We start from the raw sequence: 22,257 nt of genomic DNA, 5'->3' as shown, positions 1-22,257 counted from the left end.
GCCAGATCAGCCCCCTCGGGGGAAGCAGCAGCCCCTTGGCCTCCCACCAGGGTGGGAGGAAACTTGCAATAATGAGAATCCATGCCCCAGCAAAAAATTAATAAAGGGTACTGCCCCTTTAAGATCGCGGCGAGCGCTGCCCACCGCACCCACTGAACACACTGACCCCCACAGGGATAAGAAACTGGGCAAGGAATACAGGAAAAAAGGAGATATAAAACCTGGAGAGCTCACACAGGCTGCTGCACCGATCGCTGTCCCAGAGGAAAAGGAAGTGATGCAAGACTGACCGCCCCTATGAAGCCTCTGTAAGGCTACACAAACATGGCCGCTGGCTGAGGACAAAACCCTGGGCAAAGAGAACATGGCGCTGACATGTGGGATCGATCGCCGCTCAAAATGGCGGCGTTTGGCGCCAAAAACGTGTGCACAGGACCTGCCACCATAATTTTTGCCCCAGAAAAAATGGCGGATCGCCGCACAGCATGTCTAAAATCTCACTGCTTCATATGACACCCAGCAGAGCGGGAGAGCCCCCCCCTCACAGCCCACACACAGGCAGCAAGTGCACACAGGAGCTGACAGGGAGCACAGCAGCCACACAGACATGCAGGGTCACACAGTCCCAGACTGACACCCAAAAAAAGACAGGTCCCCACATAGAGATACACTTACCAGTCCGGATGGCGTGGGGAGCCTGCTCCAGCGACCAAACCGCAGTACTGAGGACAGGGAGTGTCGCAAGCATGACGCAGTGGAGTTGCGGTGCGAAACCGCAATGGCGTCCAGTGAGGTAGCCACCTCACCGATAGCATCCCTGCAGCGAACAGGGATGGGTCGTTCAATGTGCCAGGGCAAAACCTAAGCTGAACGCTCGATGGCAGGCTGGGAAGCCCCTGGCCCTGAGCCCTGGGATCCAGGGTGGCCAGACAGACCCAGCTCCGCACGATCATCTTCATCAGAAGAAACTAACTAACGCTGAAAATAAACAGCTAAGTAAAAGAAAGAGAAAAAACTTCAAATAAAACCAAAAAGAGAAAAGAAGCTGAGACTAAGAGCCCCAGCACAGGAACAGCCTGCATACTCCTGAGCTAGGCATTAGAAACTGAGTTGGAAATGCAGGAAGCAGGGAGGTATGGACTGAGGGGACCACCCCCTGGGGGGTGGGATATGCTAAAAGCTTTGATATTAATATATTCTGTGGCCTAGCTACTCCTACGGAGCAAAGGTCAATAACCCCATTAGTGACGAATATGAAGAGGTGGTGACTGTCGGAGGACGTAAGAGAAAAATATTTTATTAATACATCAATACATTTATTTTGTTCGATACAAGCCTTGCAAGTACCTGAATTCCACATAGTATCAACTTATGAAGCAGCCCAAAAGCCAATCTATTGTACTGCAGTGCTTGTGTGCTAACAAATAACATGCCAACAGGATAAGAGAGCAGAGTGACAGAGAAGTGAGCTATCAGTCTGATGCTTCTCCTTTCATTTACCAGCCACAAGCTGTGGGAGGAACAAAATCTGTAAGTGCTGCATAACTGCATAAGGGAAAGAACCAGGTCCCCTGTTCAGAAAAACAGAGTCGTACTGTGTGGCAGAGCTGTGTAAATCTCAGGACTGGATTGACAGGGATACAAATCCTTTTGTAGGTAAGACTGCCCCAATATATCTATTTTGTCAATGTATTTAGCGGTTTACCTCAAGTTCAGCTTTAAAAAACACAGATAATACAGTATATTTGTTTTGACCAGGCTATAGACATTCATCTATATTCAGTAAATATTCTTTACAAGCTGTAAATATGCTTTTTATGTGAGAACTGTCAAAACTGAATAAGGTCCGCTTTAACAGCAATATTATAAAATGAAAGGCACACTGTGTAGAATAATTTTATATTTAACAACCCCCACTGAGCTCTCTACACACAGTATACACCTTTTAGTAAACTGTCTGCTCATCCTATGCCTGGAAGCTTGGAATGAAATTTGATCATCAGCCTACAATAAACATTTATTCAGGTTCACTGCACCATATTCAGAAATGCATCATATGCAGCAAGGCTGCTATCTAATTCTTTAAACCCGGAGAGTGATCATGAAACAAGCCCGGCTCAGCATGAATATTTTGCAATGCAGATACAAGCGTTGCATATATAAATCAAAATTACCTTTATTCCAGGAATGGAAACAAGTCCAAGAACATAATGTAAGAAAAATATATACATTTTTCTACTAGGATGACTATCCAGAAACATCGACTAAAGGAATATAACAAGATTATAATTGTTTCTGAAAGCTGTGCAGAGACCTGTGATGGGCAATAATTCACAGCAACAAATAACATATCAAACATTATTGGCATAATTATGGAAACATGGCAAAAAAAGCACTGTCTGTTCTGTTATGGGTTACATCATAATTCAGATCATCACAGATGCTCACAGACAGTTTGAATGGGCATGGGTGATGCCACCGAAAATCTTCTTTCTTCACACAAGCATGGCAATTCTGTAGAGTTATGCCTCGTACACACGCAACGATTATCGGCCGACCGATCATCCGACTTTTGTCCAAGTTGTGTTTTGTTGGTTGGAATGTGCCTAGACTGCATGCAAATTTTCTCGGTCAACAAAAATCTACTTCAGAAGTGATGTCATGTGCTGGTTTACTTTCCGTGCGTTTTTTCTTCTCTGAGCATGCCCAGTCTTGCTCATCAGATTTTTGTCTGCCGAAATCTGTACTGACTGACGGAAAATCGGCCGTTGTGTTGACGGCCAACAAAAATTTTAGAGCCTGCGCACCAGATTTTTTTCGGCCAAAAAGTCGGAGTCAGTTGTCGGAAGCATCATACTAACAAGCCGAAAAATGGCCGATCGGACGTTGGCCGAAAATTCCCGGCCAATAATCGATGCGTGTGTACGAGGCTTTAGTATCATGCTTCTTACCTCAACATTTTGGGGCAAGCTACACTCTTACCCTGAAAAATCTAACACAGTTTGCTCAAATATGAAATATTTCTGGATTGAGATATACTAAACTAAATTATTTCCCTTAGCGGGAGTTCTTTACTCACTTACCTGAATGCTTTTGTGTCTGGGTTGGCAATCATAACAGACTCCAGGTGAAAGCGGCCATCACCCAAGTACCTGCAGGTAGAACAAGAGAGTGAATGTGGCTCTTTTCCATTCGTTTTACACATACACAAGTTCTCAGATACAGAATATCAGTCAAGAAGGTTTGGGAACATCAATAACTGTATTAAAGCAGATTTTACAAAAAATAGAATGCTGCAAAAGTTTAGCACTCATGTGTCTTTCATAGGCTCCTTGCAAGTAAAGTGGGCCCCAAGCATCATAGCTGTTTACACTTTGTTAAGCCTCCAACAACGGAACCTCACTTCAGCTGCAAGTGAAATCTGAAACAAGCACCTGCAAACCTTCCAGGGAACCTGTTGGATGGGATCCAAATCATTTAGGAAAGAGGAATATAGTAAAACCTTGGATTGCGAGCATAATTCGTTCCGGAAACATGCTTGTAATCCAAAGCACTCTTATATCAAAGCAAATTTCCCCATAAGAAATAATGGAAACTCGAATGATTTGTTCCACAAGTCCTTCAGTTTATAGTCTATATACAAAGATTATAGCAATGTGATAGGTTGTGTAACCATAAAATGTCCATCCACAATATGCAGCCTTCCCAAGGGGATTAGAAGCAAAATCTAGCAAAGCTACAGAATATAAGAGAGATGAGAGGCACCTCTAAGTGTAGCAATATGGTTACATTTAATGAAGGTTCAACATTTAGCAACTCGCATGGTTGATGATTAAAATAGGCACACCTAAGTATGCAGGCATCCGGGGTAAAGCTGTCCATCTTCTGAACCACCGACTCTCACCACTGTCAATCTGCAATCGTGACCGGGAAGAATAGCCTGCAATAGAGTGATCTGAAAGTGAGGCTTTGAATCACTCGTGGAGTGCAGCGGGGAACGGATTTTGAAGATGGCTGTGCAGAGGATGGTCTATGTGGACAGCTTTACCCCAGATGCCTGCATACTTGGATGTGCCTGTTTTAATCATCAACCATGTGAGTTGCTAAATATTGAACCTTCATTAAATGTAACCATATTGCTACACTTTAGAGGCTCCTCTCTTCTTTTTTATACATGACGCTACTTGTATATCAAGACATCGCTTGTATATCAAGTCAAAATTTATTTAAAAAATTTGCTTGTCTTGCAAAGCGCTCTCAAACCAAGTTACTCTCAAACCAAGGTTTTACTGTAATTTTTGTGGAATTCCCTATTAACATGATGCAAAGAACAATGAGCAATAGGGATGAGCTAAACTAAAAGTTTTGATTGTTGACATTTTGGTGAAGAATCCAATTTTTATAAAACATTATTTTGGTTAAAAGCATTAACAATTGGTTTTAAATGGTTCCTGAGGGTAAAGGAAGCAATTTCCAAGTGTTATATAGGATGTTGGCTGTGGCGCTACCCTAATAAATATTAGTTTGTACAGACTCTCCAGGGCCGCTCCAGGTGACGTCGTCAGATGATGTGGTAATGACGTATTGCGTAGGGCGGAGACTAGCGTCATAGCATCACTTCCGGTATTGTGGTTTTCGGCTGTGGAATGCGGAAGCACCATGGCAATGCTGATCTTTGTATTCTGCAACTGTAAGTTACTACTTTAATAAAAATAATTGGTTGGATATTATTACACTATGGGGCATTCTATCCTTTTTCCCACGGACCCACCTAGGAATCGGATACCAGAGCGGGGACATCCCATAATGGGCAGGACAGTACCAAAAACGCTATACCCCTGTTGAAAGTGATGGGCTGTCTGGTGAGTGCATTACCTAGTGGGGACCACGGGTGAGGACACAGAAGACAATGAATGGTGAAACACCTGCACGGACATTTTGTTGGCACAGCACTGTGGGCATATTGGGACATTCATTAATATTATAACAAATGGCTGCCGATATGGACTGAACAGTGCAACATAGGAAAAGTTTTCTAAATGATTGAACTATGTATTTGTACTGGTTTGTACATTTTGCACTTTTTAGCAATAAGCTGTTTGTATAGGGTCTTGCTAACCCACAACACCAAAGTTCCCCAGGTGGTCAGTGAGTGGATGTTTATGCACAATTGGGGACTACTTGTTTTCAAGACTCACAGCACTTATAAGCACTAGCACTTTTTAACAAGTAAATCGCACGCAGTGATTATTTAAGGAGTGGATTTAACATATTTGCATTTGAAATATTTTTTGCAATTTTGTACTTTTTGACATTAATTTATGCACTATAAAAATTTTTACGGAGATATTATCACACAGTCTGTACAAACTAATATTTATTAGGGTAGTGCCACAACCAACATCCTATATAACACTTTGATATTGTACCCAGTCCTAAGGGGTAAGTTGGTGGCAGCTTACACTCCCAAATTTAACATCCAAATCCGTAGCACTGGTCACACTAGTTTTTTTCCTTCAAAGGAAGCAATTTGATTTCAATACAGTTATTGACAGTTTTGAAGGGGTTTTGCAAAGCACGGTAAATACTTGTGTATACAGGTACATAATCAATAAACAATGGCAAGGAAGGAAAATAAAATTAGTTCAGAGATATAACGGTGATTTGAAATCTTACATTTTTTTTAAAATAACAAACATGGTTTTGCACAGAGCAGCCCCGATCCTCTTCTTCTGGGGTACCCCACTGATGCTCCTGGCTTCTTCTGCCTTCCAAGTACCCCCCTAGCAAGCTGCTTGCTGGGGGGGTACACATGTAGGCTTGCCCGAGCCCTGCTAGCTGTGTCTTTAGACACAGTTGTCGTGGGATGATGCTCTCTGACTTCTTCCTAAAAATAAGTCCGAGCCTTTCATACCACAATCAGCTATCTCCAATGTACATCCACCTGGATTTTTCCTGTGTTCAGGATTCCTGTTCTGTAAGCTTGTTTAGGTTGGCCCCCAACCCCCAGGCACCCACATACATTTTTATCTTTATAAATGTGGGGAAGGATAAAAAGGAAGCCTCCAGTTAGATGTGAAAAGATTCTCCACTACCATAGTCTACGTTTCACTAAATTGGGTATCATCAATGTGGAGTATAGAGAACCCTAGGAGTGGTCCCATGTTCTCAGAAAAATTGCCTGAAGGGGCCTCTGATAAAACTGAGCCTACTGAACTACAGAGATACAAGATGTCAGGAGACCTAGTGTGGACATCAGTCTTATAGTCACTGGTCAACTGATCTGCAACTGAATAGGGAAAGTATCAACTTTCAGAATTTTCTATTCTGGCAGAAAAAATTTTTGAGCCCGGAAATAGATTAAATATTCCAGGAATTGGACAGGGTATGACGGAATGAGGCATGGTTTCTCTGCATTATTCAGACATCCCTGGCTTCTTGATATTTTGCTGCATTTGTTTTAGAGTCTGCGCAATAAACAGTGGATTATCTAAATATGGAACAATCATTATCGGACATTAATCATTATAGGGCAAAATACTCAGTGCTTCTCTCAACATCTTGGGGAATATCCCTGGGCTTGAAGAGAGCCTGAATAGACGAGCTTTGAACTAGAAATATCCGATCTCTTCTCCAAACTTCAGACCTAGGAGCAGAAACTTATGTGAGCTGATGCTTTTGGCAAAAAGGAGAGAAGAATCTCCCAAATCTAGAATTGCCATAAAACAATACTTTTGGAGAACTGATCTCACTGAGTTTACCAAATTGGTTGAAATTTTCTTGTACCCTATGAACTTGTTTAGGGGCTTGATGTTCAGGATTATCTAGAACATCCAAAGACTTGAAAGCAGAAACCTTTACCCCATTCTGAACTTGCAAGCATCACATTCTGATCTAACAGAAGAAAAGAAAATGATCTTGATTGTTTCCACTGTGGGAAAAACTCTGCTGATCTTTCTCCAACAGGAGCAGAACCTGACCAATACCTTTTAGGCTTTGTCTTATTGGATGTTTCCTGATACAGAAAGGTTTCTTCACATTAAGAGCTGTGACAATGTGGAATAGGCTACACCAAGAACTAGTTTTAGCCAGCTCAGTAGCAGAGTTGTATAAAGTACTCAAAACACATACTTGAGTGAAAGTACAAGTGCTCGATCAAAAAGTGATTTGAGTAGAAGTGGAAGTGCTCGATCAAAAAGTGACTTGAGTAGAAGTACTAAAGTATTCAACATTTTTTGTACTTAAGTATTGCAAGTAGTTTTTTTTTTTTTTTAATTTGCTACTCGAGTACTGAAAGTAAAAGTACAAGTACTGTGTTATGTAGTTATTAAAGAAAGAAGTCAAAAGTTTGAACATCATATTGTTTTTTATTATTTCAAATGCAGCTTTTATTTATGCATACAGTAGCATTTATTTTCGTATGCGCTGATAATACACATGTTTTGAGCTTCATGAAACCTGCCATCTACTGTTCTGGCAATGGTAATTTTTATAATAGTAACTAGTAACTATGCAGCACAAAAAAAAAATATCGGAGTAGAAGTATTGAAATCATCGAAAAAATGTAGTGAAGTAAAAGTGGAAGTAGGAGAAAAAAATTCTACTCTAGGAAAGTACAGATACCGCCTTTCGGTACTTAAGTACAGTAGTGAAGTAGTTCTACTTAGTTACTATACATCTCTCCTCAGTAGACTGTTCTAAAAAAGAGCTGGATGCATTCCTAAATACACAAAATAATATTGGATATTAACATTTAAAGGTAATATGTTCCCTTTTGATTTTGAGAATATATGATTGCCTTCTGGGAGGTCAGGAAGGAATTTCTTTTTCCTCTGCTGGAGCAATCTGGACCATGTTTTATAGAGGTTTTTTTATTTATTTTTTTTGCCTTCCTCTGGATCAACTGTAGGCAAAGGAATCTGTGCATGACATTTTTCTATTTATCTTTTCTATTTTTTTCAACCTATGTAAAGGTAGCTTTCAGCTCAGGCCCAAACAGGGGATCCTCTATAAAGACCATATTGCAAAGCTTAAATGCAGAGTTCTCTGACCAAGCCTTAATCTACAAGGCCCTAAGGGGTGAATATACCAAGGTTGAAGATCTAGCTGACCTTGTAAAATACTCTGGGTAAGCATCCGATATAAAGCTCATTGCCTTGAAAATCATAGGTTCGACATCAACAGAGTGAGCAAAAACGTAGGATTTCTGGCTACATTGATTGTGGGCAGTCCTGCAGATGACTCAAGTAAGTACTAAGTGAAATAAACTCGCAATAAACAAGCAGCATGCAAACTGCTCGCACACCAACCTTGTGATAAGATCTGTGTAACTAATTTCTTTGTCATTTCCAACGAATATCACAGTGCTTCAATAAGCACAGTGCCTAGCAATTGTTACAATATATCATTGCCTGCAGAAAAGATAAGATAAGACCAGTGATTGACAGATATGGAGAACGCTTAACTATGTAAGAATAGACATTTACAGGTAAAACAGAAATCTGTGGCTATCACTGTAAATTGGAACTCTAGACCAGTGGTCCTCAACCCTGGCCTACAGGGCCCACTAACAGGCCAGATTTTAGGTATTACCTTGGGGAGATGCAGACTAGAGTACTGCAATCACTGAGCAGCAAATGATATCACCTGGGATGTATTTCAGTTGTCTTGAAAATCTGGCCTGTTAGTGGGCCCTGTAGGCCAGGGTTGAGGACCACTGCTCTAGACAAACCTTTTTTTGGCTCTGGATAGAAAGAGAAACCGATAGCAACACTGCTTTTTTTTTTTTTTTATTACTCTCTGCATCCCCCTTGGGAAAATTGACTTTCAATATCTGTCCTAGTGACCATTGTCATTGAATTTTACAGTATCATTAGAAAAAAGTAAAAGAAATACTTGTTCCAGTGACCACAGTCAAACATGGAATTTGTTCCCAATTTTAGGAGATTTCTTCTCATTTCCTGGTGTCCTGGAAATAAGGGGAACTCTCTCTAGTCGGGAAACACACAGCAATAAACTCCTGACAGAGGTTTTAAACGTTTTCCTGCTGCATGTATAAGTATAAAAAAAAAAAAAAACAATCAGCTTGGGGTTCCAATTTAATCATTAGAAACCACTTGAGAACTTTCTATATTTTGCCTAGACAACTGCTTTAACTAGTTCCCATCCGCGCTACAGCCTATATACGGCTGCAGCGCGGACTCAAATTTTCGGGAGGCCGGTTTTAAACGGCCTCCCAGTGACGCGCTCCCGCGAGCGCGCAGCGGGGAGAATCTGACAGATCGTGGTGAATGGCCAATCACAGCGGCCATTCACCACGTGATCGGATCATCCAATGAGAGATGATCTCATATGTAAACATATGAGATCATCTCTCATTGCCGGCGCTCCTTCCTCACACGGAGCCTGCAGTGTGAGGAAGGAGGGAGAGCTGCACAGCGCCAGGGACAAAGAGACATGTAATCAGGGCACTGATCACCAGTGCCCTGATTACTAAAAGGTAAAAAACATACACAGTGCCCCCCCATCAGTGCCCACAGTGCCCGCCATCAGTGTCCCCCATCAATGCCCACAATCAGTGCCCATAGTGCTGCCAGTCAGTGCCCATCAGTGCCTGCTCATCTAGGCACTGATAAGCACTGACTGGCAGCACTATGGGCACTGAGTGTGGGCACTGATGGTGCTGCCCATCAGTGCTGCCCATCAGTGCTCATCAGTGCCACCCGTCAGTGTCCATCAGTGCCATCCGCCAGTGCCCATCAGTGCCGCCTCTCAGTGCCCAGCAGTGCCACCTCAGTGCCCAGCAGTGCCACCTCTCAGTGCTCATCAGTGCCGCCTATCAGTGCCGCCTATCAGTGCCACCTATCAGTGCCACCTATCAGTGCTCATCATTGCGGCATATTAGTACCTCCTCATCAGTGCCCAGGGGCGTAACTACAGGGGTTGCAGGGGTTGCGATTGCTACCGGGCCCCATGCTCCAGGGGGCCCAGTAGCAAACCAGTGGGTGAACTTCCAGGATTGCAAAAGTCACACTTGCGACCGGGCCCTGGCATTGCACCACTGTGGGGAGGCCCAAAGATTGCAGGAAGGGAGCCCACTGCAGAACTTGTGAAAGGATCCTGCTGCGGGACCGTAATAAAAGGCCATGCAACGAGAGTAAAGAGCCCCAGGATTAGTGGGAAGAGCCCTGGGCTTGAAGGGAAGGGCCCCGGCCAGGGATCTGGGGGGGCCCTTCATGGTTTCTTGCATCGGGGCCCTGAAGGCTCTAGTTACGCCTCTGTCAGTGCCCATAAGTGCCACCTCATCAGTGCCCATAAGTGCCACCTCATCAGTGCCCATCAGTGCAGCCTATCAGTGCCCATCAGTGCCGCCTCATCAGCGCCCTTCAGTGAAGGAGAAAAATTTATTTTCAAAATTTACTCACAGAAAATAAGAAAAACTTTTTTTTTTTTTCAAAATTTTCTGTCTTTATTCTTTTTTTTTGTAAAAAATAAAAAACCCAGAGATGATTAAATACCACCAAAAGAAAGCTCTATTTGTGTGAAAAAAATGATAAAAATTTCAAATGGGTACAGTGTAGCATGACCGCGCAATTGTCAGTCAAAGTGTGACAGCGCTGAAAGCTGAAAATTGGCCTGGATGGGAAGGGTGTTTAAGTGCACAGTAGGCAAGTGGTTAAGATCACAAATGCAATTAGTGAATAGCAATTTGGCTCATCTATAAAAAGCAATGGAAAGGTATGTGGAGTTGTAGACGGGGAAATGTTACTCATAGCAACCAATACCATTCCATTTCATTTTACAGGTTGAAAAAAAATATATACAGTATATAAAAAAAAAAATGCTATGGGTAACATTTTTTTCCTTTTTCTTCCAAGTTTTATTAATGAGCCCCGATGTCTCCTGTTCATTTTTTATGGTTAACTGTATTCAGTCATCTCAAAAGAGAACTGCTGCTGTTAATCTCTCCCTCTTTCTTCTGTGTGCGGAGAAGATCACGGCACACTAATAAGTGTTGAATTGAGGTAGACGGGTATAATACAGGATTAAGGATCAGATGCTGATCTTCCTTCCCTTAAGCATCCTTGGATAGACAATGTCAGAAATAATGAGGTATTCCTGTAGCCTCTTCACTAAAACTATTTCTCCCTTCTAATAATTAGCTCTGTAAGAGCCGTCACCTTGGCTGGCCTATATGTAGACTGCAGTGTCCCGGCTCCACGCCTCTACACTGTGCACATAGTACTCAGGGGCCACTCTGTACAGCGCCTCTCAATACTGATAAGCTTTTCAGATTCTTGGACTAGCTCTGCTTTCATAAGCAGGTTAGCGTGCTACAAGCACCCCCCAACACAAGCTGTGGATTGTAAAAAAAAAAAAAGCAGCAAAGAACACAATGACCAGATTGCTCAACTTACACAAACTGCTACGATGCAGTATACTGCTGGTCACATATTAGTTAGACCTTTCATTAGTGTCAAACCTAGTGGTGGGCATTAAGCATATTGCCCCTTAATATTACTGTTTGGCAAGGCAGGTGAATTTGCCATATTAGAGGTCATTGGATCTCATGGATTATTCAATGCAGACTGTCTTTTTCTGGGATCCCTGCACTTCTCTTAGAGGGGAACAAGAGGTGCAAGCAATCCTTGTATTCCTTCAAGAAGCATAAGAATGGTAGTTTGTAAAGTTGATGTAAACCCTTACATATACCCAGTGAAGGGACTAGCCTCAGATGTTACACAGAGATGAAACAAATCCTCCTTCATAAGTTGTACCTGTTTATCTGCAGTCATCTCTTCTTTACAGCCGTTCAAAGTCCAGAATTTATAAAGTTTGCCTGAGCTTCCAGAAAGCAGGGGGTAGGGAACTAAAATTAAACACTGAAGACCCCAGTGAGGAGAGCTCTGGGAGCTGACTGGGAAGAAGGTACACCCCCCTCCTTCACACAGTACACAAGAACAGAGCTGAGGCTGTCAATCACAATCTGTGTGCTGGAGATCTGCACCCTATCAACCTTTTTTTCTTGGTGTCACAAAAACCTGTCACAAGTAACTCATGCAGATAGCAGAGGAATGAGATAGAAATGCCACTTAGGACTCATGCACACTGGACGTTTTAGATATCTCTTCTAGATGCCTTTTCTCCAGTCAGTGATGTTTTGTCAGAAAAAAACACTTGACACTTGTAAATGAGTGTAACGTGCTTAGGAGCGTCATGTGCTTGGGCGTTAATTCATTTAATTGGACTGAATAATCATTTTTTCTAGCCATTGAAATGAATTAACACTCAAATTAGAGCTGCACCATCAATTGTTAAAAAACATGATCTCGATTCAACCCCCCTTACAATCTTAATCCAGCATTTCCACGATTCATGTAGCAGGTGCAGAGACGTTCTCTGCTCAGCGCTGTCGAAAAAAAGAAAAAGCAGGCAACATTGACCTCAACATTGCTTAGCGCTAAGATAAAAAGAAACATTGTATCATTTGGTTCTTTTAGATTAAAGGAATGAACTTCCGTCTGTAAGTGAGGGCAGTTTAACATTTTTCTAACACTTGCTGCTTGCTAAGTTAAAATCAGTATTTTTTTGCTAGAAAATTACTTATATCTCCCAAAGATTATATATATATATATATATTTTTTTTTTTTAGCAGAGACTCTAGAGAATAAAATGGCGTTTGATTAAATATTCTATGTCACATAGTATTTGCGCAGAGGTCTTTCAAAAGCAATTTTTTGGGAAAAAATACACTTTATTAATTAAAAAAAAAAACTTAACAGTAAAGTTTGCCCAATGATGTTACGCCGAGAATCGTGATCTTTAGTCTAAGCAAAAAAATTGTGATTCTCATTTTATCCGGAACCGTGCAGCTCTAACTCAAATTCTAAAACATGTCTAGCACTTAGGCATGTTTTAGCATGCGTTTACGAGTTTTTACAGGCGTCAATGGTTTATTTCTGCCAAAAAATACTGCTCCTGGAGGCACTGGCACTGATTTTTTTCTACTTCTAAACGCCCATGAAGGGTTAATGGTGTTTTCATGCTTTTATATTCTTCCCTATTTTTTATGCAACTACGCTTGATTCATAGTCATAACATCTTGTTTGTTCAGATATGTCTGACTCTGCAGAAATTGTTTCACATGAGAACATCTTGATTGTTATGGGAATATTCTAACTTGTGTAGTATGCCAAAACGTATCATGTGATCGCGAGTCACACTAAAACCGTACCCCTTATTGTGAAATCAATCTCTCTGTTGTTCAAATTGAAAATATGCTTGGGATATTTCATGAAATAAACAAACATGCTTTGACTCTACTTCGTTGTCAGAAGTGTCTGCGTGTTCCCGAAGCCTCGTAGGGAGTTATCCAGCTGTCCAGTTCTGAAAGTCTCCAACAGCCCACATGTGCATAGACACATAGGCTAACATGCAGTGGCGTTTAGAGGCACAAAAAACCTGCCGGACACCACTAAGAGCAGCGTCAACAATGTCCAGTGTGCATGAGGCCTTAGTGCTCTGGACTGAGACAAGTACACACTATAGAGGGATATGCTTGGTTCATATTTCATGTCAGAGGTGTACAACCACTTTAAACTGGCCAATGCTTTTATCTACTGACCCGATGCTGGAAATAAAAACTGATAACAACAAAGTAGGTACCATGGCCTGCAGCCATGTTGATATGGATTAAACAAGCAATATGAATGGTGCACTGGAGTAATATCCTGAATAAGGTTTAATATAGAAAAAGAAAGATTATAATTCAGAAAATAGGATCACAATGGTGGATCAACGGAGCTGTTGGAGGAGCACATTTTTTATTATTTTCTCATCTCTATATGACAGTACTTATTTCCTTCCAGAAGAAACAGGAACACGTTACAGGGCAACGTATAGCCATGGATTTCCATTGCTACATATCAGTTTTAGGAGTCTTGTATGTCAGTCCATGTGTCACTGATGGACAGCTCAGTTTAACAATAAAAACAGGTTTACTGCAGTCATGAGATTTATTGCCTTGGTCTCTATAGTTGCCTACTGATCTACAGCATGGTCTAAGCCAATAAAACCATTGCAGTGGCTGCCAATTATCTGCTATGGATTCTCCAATCATGCACAGCATGTCACACTGACAAACGCTTTCACGCGGTGGGCAAGAGGCTTGAAAAGCTTGTTTATGTTACATATACAACACTGAATAGGAGGAAAGATGAGGTGAGAAGGAAAATAAAGTGGGGGGTGTAATGAGATAATGCAACACTACCATAACGTGGTTATATTCCTTGAGCTGTAAGTTTGGACCATTTTGTAATAGGCGTGCACATAGTTTCTGCATTCAGTTGAAGGTAAGTTAGAATTCAGCAAGAGTAGCCACTGGGGTAAAAAAAAAACTCACTGGGGAGCAGCTATCTGACCTGGAAGGTGTACACAGTGCTGAACATTGTGCAAATGCATGGGGGCTTTATTTATGGTGCACAGCAGGTCTCAGTGTAAAAGGTTGGATTTCAATAGCGTACCACCTCCAGACCACTTTACAGTTCTGATGACCATTCTTTCAGCATGCACAGATAGTAATTAGATTATATAGACTGCATGAAATTTCACTGATCTTATTACACTTTTTTTCTAGCACATACATCCCCGCATAATGATCAGTAAATACTTGTGCATAAAATTGTCCTGTTATTTTTTTTTTTCCCAAGACCTGCATGTGGCATACATGTATATATACAGTGAATATACAAAGTCTACACACCCCTGTTAAAATGTCAGGTTTCAGTGATGTTAAAGATAAAGCATTTCAGAAATTTTTACACCGTTAATGTGACCCGTAAACTGTACAACTTTATTGAAAAACAAACAAAAACCTTTTGGGGGGGGGGGGGGTAAAATTAAAAAACTAAAACAATGTGCTTGCATAAGTGTGCACACCCACTTATAACTGGGGATGGAACTGTGTTCAGAATTAAGCAATCACATTAAACTCATGTTAAATAGGAGTCAGTATACACCTGCCACCATTTAAAGTGCATCTGGTTAACCCCAACTAAAGTTCAGCTGTTCTAGTAGGTCTTTCCTGACATTTTCTTAGTCGCATCCTGCGGCAAAAGCCATGGTCCGCACCGAGCTACCAAAGATACAGAGGGATCTCATTATTAAAAGGTATCAGTCAGGAGAAAGGTACAAAATAATTTCCAAGGCATTAGATATACCATGGAATACAGTGAAGACAGTCATCATCAAGTGGAGAAAATATGGCACAACAGTGACATTACCAAGAACTGGACGTCACTTCAAAATTGATGAAAAGACGAGAAGAAAACTGGTCAGGGAGGCTGCCAAGAGGCCTACAGCAACATTAAAGGAGCTGCAGGAATATCTGGCAAGTACTGGCTGTGTGGTACATGTGACAACAATCTCCCTAATTCTTCATATGTCTGGGCTATGGGGTAGAGTGGCAAGACGAAAGCCTTTTCTTACTTACAAAAACATCCAAGCCCGGCTAAATTTTGCAAAAACACATCTGAAGTCTCCCAAAAGCATGTGGGAAAATGTGTTATGGTCCAAGGTTGAACTTTTTGGCCATAATTCCAAAAGATAAGTTTGGCGCAAAAATAACACTGCACATCACCAAAAGAACACCATACCCACAGTGAAGCATGCTGGTGGCAGCATCATGCTTTGGGGCTGTTTTTCTTCAGCTGGAACAGGGGCCTTAGTCAAGGTAGAGGGAATTATGAACAGTTCCAAATACCGGTCAATATTGGCACAAAACCTTCAAATTTCTGCTAGAAAGCTGAACATGAAGAGGAACTTTATCTTTCAGCATGACAAGGACCCAGAGCATACATCCAAATCAACAAAGGAATGGCTTCACCATAATAAAGTTTTGGAATGGCCCAGCCAGAGCCCAGACCTGAATCCAAATGAAAATCTGTGGGGTTATCTAAAGAGGGCTGTGCACAGGGGATGCCCTCGCAATCTGACAGATTTGGAGCGTTTTTTCCCCCAAAAAATAGCGGGCAAGATGCCAAGTCAAGATGTGCCATACTGATAGACTCATACCCAAAAAGACTGAGTGCTGTAATAAAATCAAAAGGTGCTTCAACAAAGTATTAGTTAACCACTTCTGGCCCGCAAGGATTTTCCCCCTTAACCTCCCTGGCGGTATGATTCTTTCTTTCTGAAAGCAGTACCATTATTTTGCATGTAATTCTTAAGAATGAGCAGCCCAAACCAACTATTTACATATGATTTTTAAAGTTAAAGTATGTATGTATGTATATATATATATATACTGTATATATATATATATATATATATATATATATATACACACACATACGTATGTGTATATATACAGTGGGTACGGAAAGTATTCAGACCCCCTTAAATTTTTCACTCTTTGTTATATTGCAGCCATTTGCTAAAATCATTTAGGTTCATTCTTCTTCCTCATGAATGTACACATAGCACCCCATACTGACAGAAAAACACAGAATTGTTGACATTGTTGCAGATTTATTAAAAAAGAAAAACTGAAATATCACATGGTCCTAAGTATTCAGACCCTTTGCTCAGTATTTAGTAAAAGCCCCCTTTTGATCTAATACAGCCAGGAGTCTTTTTGGGAAAGATGCAACAAGTCTTTCACACCTGGATTTGGGGATCCTCTGCCATTCCTCCTTGCAGATCCTCTCCAGTTCTGTCAGGTTGGATGGTAAACGTTGGTGGACAGCCATTTTTAGGTCTCTCCAGAGATGCTCAATTGGGTTTAAGTCAGGGCTCTGGCTGGGCCATTCAAGAACAGTCACGGAGTTGTTGTGAAGCCACTCCTTCGTTAATTTAGCTGTGTGCTTAGGGTCATTGTCTTGTTGAAAGGTAAACCTTCGGCCCAGTCTGAGGTCCAGAGCACTCTGGAGAAGGTTTTTGTCCAGGATATCCCTGTACTTGGCCGCATTCATCTTTCCCTCGATTGCAACCAGTCGTCCTGTCCCTGCAGCTGAAAAACACCCCCACAGCATGATGCTGCCACCACCATGCTTCACTGTTGGGACTGTATTGGACAGGTGATGAGCAGTGCCTGGTTTTCTCCACACATACCGCTTAGAATTAAGGCCAAAAAGTTCTATTTTGGTCTCATCAGACCAGAGAATCTTATTTCTCACCATCTTGGAGTCCTTCAGGTGTTTTTTAGCAAACTCCATGCGGGCTTTCATGTGTCTTACACTGAGGAGAGGCTTCCGTCGGGCCACTCTGCCATAAAGCCCCGACTGGTGGAGGGCTGCAGTGATGGTTGACTTTCTACAACTTTCTCCCATCTCCTGACTGCATCTCTGGAGCTCAGCCACAGTGATCTTTGGGTTCTTCTTTACCTCTCTCACCAAGGCTCTTCTCCCCCGATAGCTCAGTTTGGCCGGACGGCCAGCTCTAGGAAGGGTTCTGGTCATCCCAAACGTCTTCCATTTGAGGATTATGGAGGCCACTGTGCTCTTAGGAACCTTAAGTGCAGCAGAAATCTTTTTGTAACCTTGGCCAGATCTGTGCCTTGCCACAATTCTGTCTCTGAGCTCTTCAGGCAGTTCCTTTGACCTCATGATTCTCATTTGCTCTGACATGCATTGTGATCTGGAAGGTCTTATATAGACAGGTGTGTGGCTTTCCTAATCAAGTCCAATCAGTATAATCAAACACAGCTGGACTCAAATGAAGGTGTAGAACCATCTCAAGGATGATCAGAAGAAATGGAAAGCACCTGAGTTAAATATATGAGTGTCACAGCAAAGGGTCTGAATACTTAGGACCATGTGATATTTCAGTTTTTCTTTTTTAATAAATCTGCAACAATGTCATCAATTCTGTGTTTTTCTGTCAGTATGGGGTGCTATGTGTACATTCATGAGGAAGAAGAATGAACTTAAATGATTTTAGCAAATGGCTGCAATATAACAAAGAGTGAAAAATTTAAGGGTGTCTGAATACTTTCCGTACCCACTGTATATATATATATACACACACACACACACACACACACACACACACACACACACACACACACACATACGTACACACATATATACGTAAATATATATAAAAAGTACAGTAAAACTGCAGGAAAGGGCACTGGGGGGCAAACTAATGTGACTATATTTTATTTTGCATTGTATGAGTGTGTTTGGTGTGTTTTACATTTGAATTTGCCGCCAGTTCCACCCCCCTGCGAATGTCACATCGCAGAAAACAGAAGCCGTGGGCTCACAGAGGATCGGGAGGAAGCTCCGCTGCCGCAAACCGCCGGGATTCCGGTGACAAGGTAAGTAACCCCTTTACCAGGATCCAGTGATCTTCCTAGCGGTACCCCGAGTGTGGCTCGGGGGTTACTACTTTTGGCACTGAAATGCGATTCGGTACTGAGTTATTTTAACGGACATTTGCCCGGTCTTGCGACGCTGAACCTAAATAAAACTGATGTCCTTTTTTCCCCACAAATAGAGCTTTCTTTCAGTGGTATTTGATCACCTGTGCGATTTTTATTTTTTGCGCTATAAACAAAAAAAGAGCGACGATTCTGAAAAAAAAAAAAAACAATATTTTCCACATTCTGCTATATGACATTCCCAAAAAAAAAAAAAAAGGTGAAAATCAATTTTTTTTAACATTTTGTGCCAATTTGTTTGCTGCTACATATTTTTGGTAAAAAAAAAAAAAAAAAAAAATCGCAAAAAGCATATTTTGATTGGCTTGTGCAAAGGTTATTGTGTCTACTATCTACTGGGAAAGATTTATGTCATTTTTATTGTTTTGGATTTCTTTTTACTAGTAATGGCAGCGATCTGCGATTTTTAGCGGGACTGCGACATTGTGGCGGACAGATCGGATCCCTAAGTGACATTTTTGACACTTTTGGGAGGACCAGTGATATTACTACAGTAATCAGTGCTAAAATATGCAGTTACTGTAATAATGACATTGGCAGGGAAGGGGTTAATATAGTGGGTGATCAAGGGGTTAAATGTAAGCCTAGGGGAGTGTTTACTAACTGTGGGGGGGTTGGGCTTTTGAAATTACCATAGAGACATGCGATCCTATAAAGCAGGATCACAGGAGCTCTGTGATCATTCCAGAGAGAAGAACGGTCAGCTGTGTTTACAACAGCTGACCATCCTTCTCTCTCAGCGGGGAGCAATCGCAGGGTGTCAGGCGGCAATCGGAGGCGCCGGCCCTGTGCATCGGAGTCCGCACTGCCAAGTGGGGGTGGGAGTGTGCCACCCGTGGTGCGTGCTCACCCCTTAACTGCAGGAGCGCGACTGAGATACAGTTACGTCAGTTCACGCAGGAGGGGCTGCCTGCGCAGTAAATCTGTGGCGGGTGGTCCAGAACCGGTTAAAGGGTGTGCACACTTATGCAACCATATTATTTTTTTTTTTTTTTTTTTTACTTCCCTCCACCTAAAAGATTTCAGTTTGTTGTTTAATTGGGTTGCACAGTTTATAAGTCACATTAAAGGTGGAAAAAGTTTTGAAATAATTTATCTTTGTCTCATCAACCTGACATTTTAACAGGGGGGTATAGACTTTTTATATCCACTGTATGTCCTCAGAAGCAGATTTTTGGATTTCGTGTTACAGATCTGCACTGTAGTGCAAATTTCTCTATTGAAAACAATGCAGCTGCATTCAGATCCATAAATAAAAAAAACACTTGTAAGGCCCTTTTCACACGGGTGCACCGCCCGACGGAGTCCGTTCTGCTCAGCGGGGGGATCGATCCACCGATCCCCGCTGAGCAGGAGGAAGACAGCTCTGCCTCCGTTCTGTGTGCAGAGATGCAGCTGTCAGATCCCCGCTGTCCTCTATGGGGAGATTGGATGAGAACGGACCGCCTGTCCGTTCTCATCCAATCCGATCTGATCCTCCAGAGGGATGGAAAATAGGGTTTCCGTCCGTCCGGATTTCACGGACAGGATCGGAATCGGATAGCAGCGGGTGTCAGCGGAGATGTCTCTGCTGACATCCGCTGCCCCATAGGGATGCATGGAGCATCCGATTAGGTCCACCTAAAAAACTGACAGGCGGAACGGATCGCCCGTGTGAAAGGGGCCTAACTGTATTTTACCGACTGTGTGATTTGAGGTTTGCATGTTTACTTATGAATGAAATATAAAGAAAAGCCAAAGAAATATAAAGAAAGCCTGCTGTGGCCCAAATTACCTTTTGGAAATAATGGGTTTGTGCCAAGTACAGCCTATGGCTCCATTCACATGCAAGCCAAGCATTAAAGAAAAAAGTACTCATCATTTTATGCACTTTTACCCTATTGTGGAATGGCATTGTGTCTGCATTGATATGAAAGCCATTAAGGGAGCTCTAATGCAGATTTCCTTTGCACTTGTAGCACTAGGGCTATGAGGGCTGCAGTGAACCCAACTCAACACACACATTGTATCACTCTTTTTCTAATTTCAGGCATATTCTTCAGTTCATTCACAATTTGTTTTGGCTATTTTAGTTTTCCAGTTTTAGGAAAAGCAATCCAACATAGATTTTCATACTTTCTGTGATTGCAAATGATCACCTTATAAAACAACCTATTCAGTTTAAAATATAAATGAAAGGCAAGACATTTTTGTATAGCTATAAAAAAAGGAAAAAAACATTATAAATACTTTTTTTCCCTTTTTATAAATGATCACATCCCTCTGTTCTCAGCTGAATAAGAGTTGGGGGGGGGGGGGGAGAGTAGAAGCAGCAGCACACTGAGCATGCCAGCGAATGGCTGTGTAGTGGGGTGTGTCAAGACAAATGTGATCATTGGAGGAGAGCTGGCTGAGTTCCCAGCATAGCTAGAGAACTGACGATGGTGTGCTCTCCTGCTTAGTGTGGTCAGTTTTTAATAGGAAAGCATAGGGACTGGCAGGAAAACCAGGGATTTCACATAAAGGAAGCAATACAAAGAGAACAGGATACTTTCTCATACAAGTACATAGTACAGCAGGCACTTATCAGGAATATGAAATCTTGGGGTTACAAAGGCTTTCAAGTAACAGTTTTTTTGGTAATAGCGCATGCAATAATGTATTTCTAAAACTGATAAATCATCAGGGTAGATAAAGACTGAGATATATATATATATATATATATATATAACAAATACAAGTCCAGCCTTGATAGTCATTTACCACTTTCACCTACCTCTTATATGGAAATTAAAGAGTAACTCCACTTTTGTTGAGAAAAAAACATTCCCCTCTGGGCGATTTATGTACATTGCAAGGATTTTAACAAACTTTGTTGCAGATTCCTACCTTTTGGTATTCTGAAGAAATCATTGTTTGTTCCTCTGTGCTGAGTGGGTCTAATGGGAGTGGTTTCATAATTATCTGTCAGCTGTGGCAGCTGCAGGGCTCTAATGAGGAAAGCTGCTGGGTCTGCATCCCTTTAGACGTGTTCCTATTGGGAGTATCTCACCAAAAATGTAATTTTTGTTGCAGGGGATGCCTGAAATCTGACTTGTATCTTAGTGCAGACTTCTAGGAAAATCAGTGAGCCAATCACACAAACAGGAAATTATGTTTCTGGGGTGTGGTCAGTATACATTCTGTGTACAGAGCAGCTCCAGGAAGCCATATTGCATTGCATTTTCAGAAAATTACGACAGCTGCAGATTGGAAAGGAAAGGTCATTTTTAATAACATTCAATTACAATATGATTTGTGTCCCAATTGTATACACTATATTGTTTTTTCTTTATTTGCCATTTTTTTCCCCACGAAAGTGGATTTACCCTTTAAATATAAATCTGGTCATCTGACTATTCTTAGTTTTTCCATAATTTACTCAAACAGCATGGTTGCAAGTACAAATGATGACACCCAAAGCAATCTCATTAGGTGGTGATCTGGCCCACCAAGTTACATCCCAACAAAACTCTGTGCCATGCTTGAATCAGTATCGCTATAATTAATGTATTGCTAGTGAAAACCTGCAAATAGTAGAGCAAGTAATTCTACCTGGACCATTTGCTGCTATGATGCCAAAGACTGCACTGGCAAGCAATGAGACACAGAAAAATTCATTACAAACCTGCATCCAAGTTTAAGGTTCATTTGAAGTGTAACCCAGTGAGGAGCTGTCCAGTGCTGATACTAATTATCAGCCCAGCACACCGCCAACATGGGCTGTCAGAATCAGTCTAGTGTTTAAAAGGAAAGGCTGAAAGGAAACTGTGCATTTCCCTCCCAAACACAATAGT

At 41.7% G+C, this 22,257-nt stretch overlaps 1 protein-coding gene across 1 annotated transcript in view; it reads right to left on the bottom strand.

Annotated features, from left to right (window-relative positions):
• Window positions 1-22,257, bottom strand: part of DPH1 (diphthamide biosynthesis 1) — a 455,101-nt gene that overhangs the window by 89,788 nt on the left and 343,056 nt on the right. The window contains exon 6 of the mRNA XM_082245828.1: window positions 3,084-3,152. Within this exon, the coding sequence (XP_082101954.1) occupies window positions 3,084-3,152 (69 nt within the window). The remainder of the gene's footprint in view (window positions 1-3,083; window positions 3,153-22,257) is intronic.

The sequence above is a fragment of the Pelophylax lessonae genome, assembly GCF_965119305.1.
Source record: "Pelophylax lessonae genome assembly, chromosome: 2".
NCBI lineage: Eukaryota > Metazoa > Chordata > Amphibia > Anura > Ranidae > Pelophylax > Pelophylax lessonae.
The sequence above is the reverse complement of the archived record's forward strand: the minus strand, read 5'-3'. Positions and strand labels throughout refer to the sequence as shown.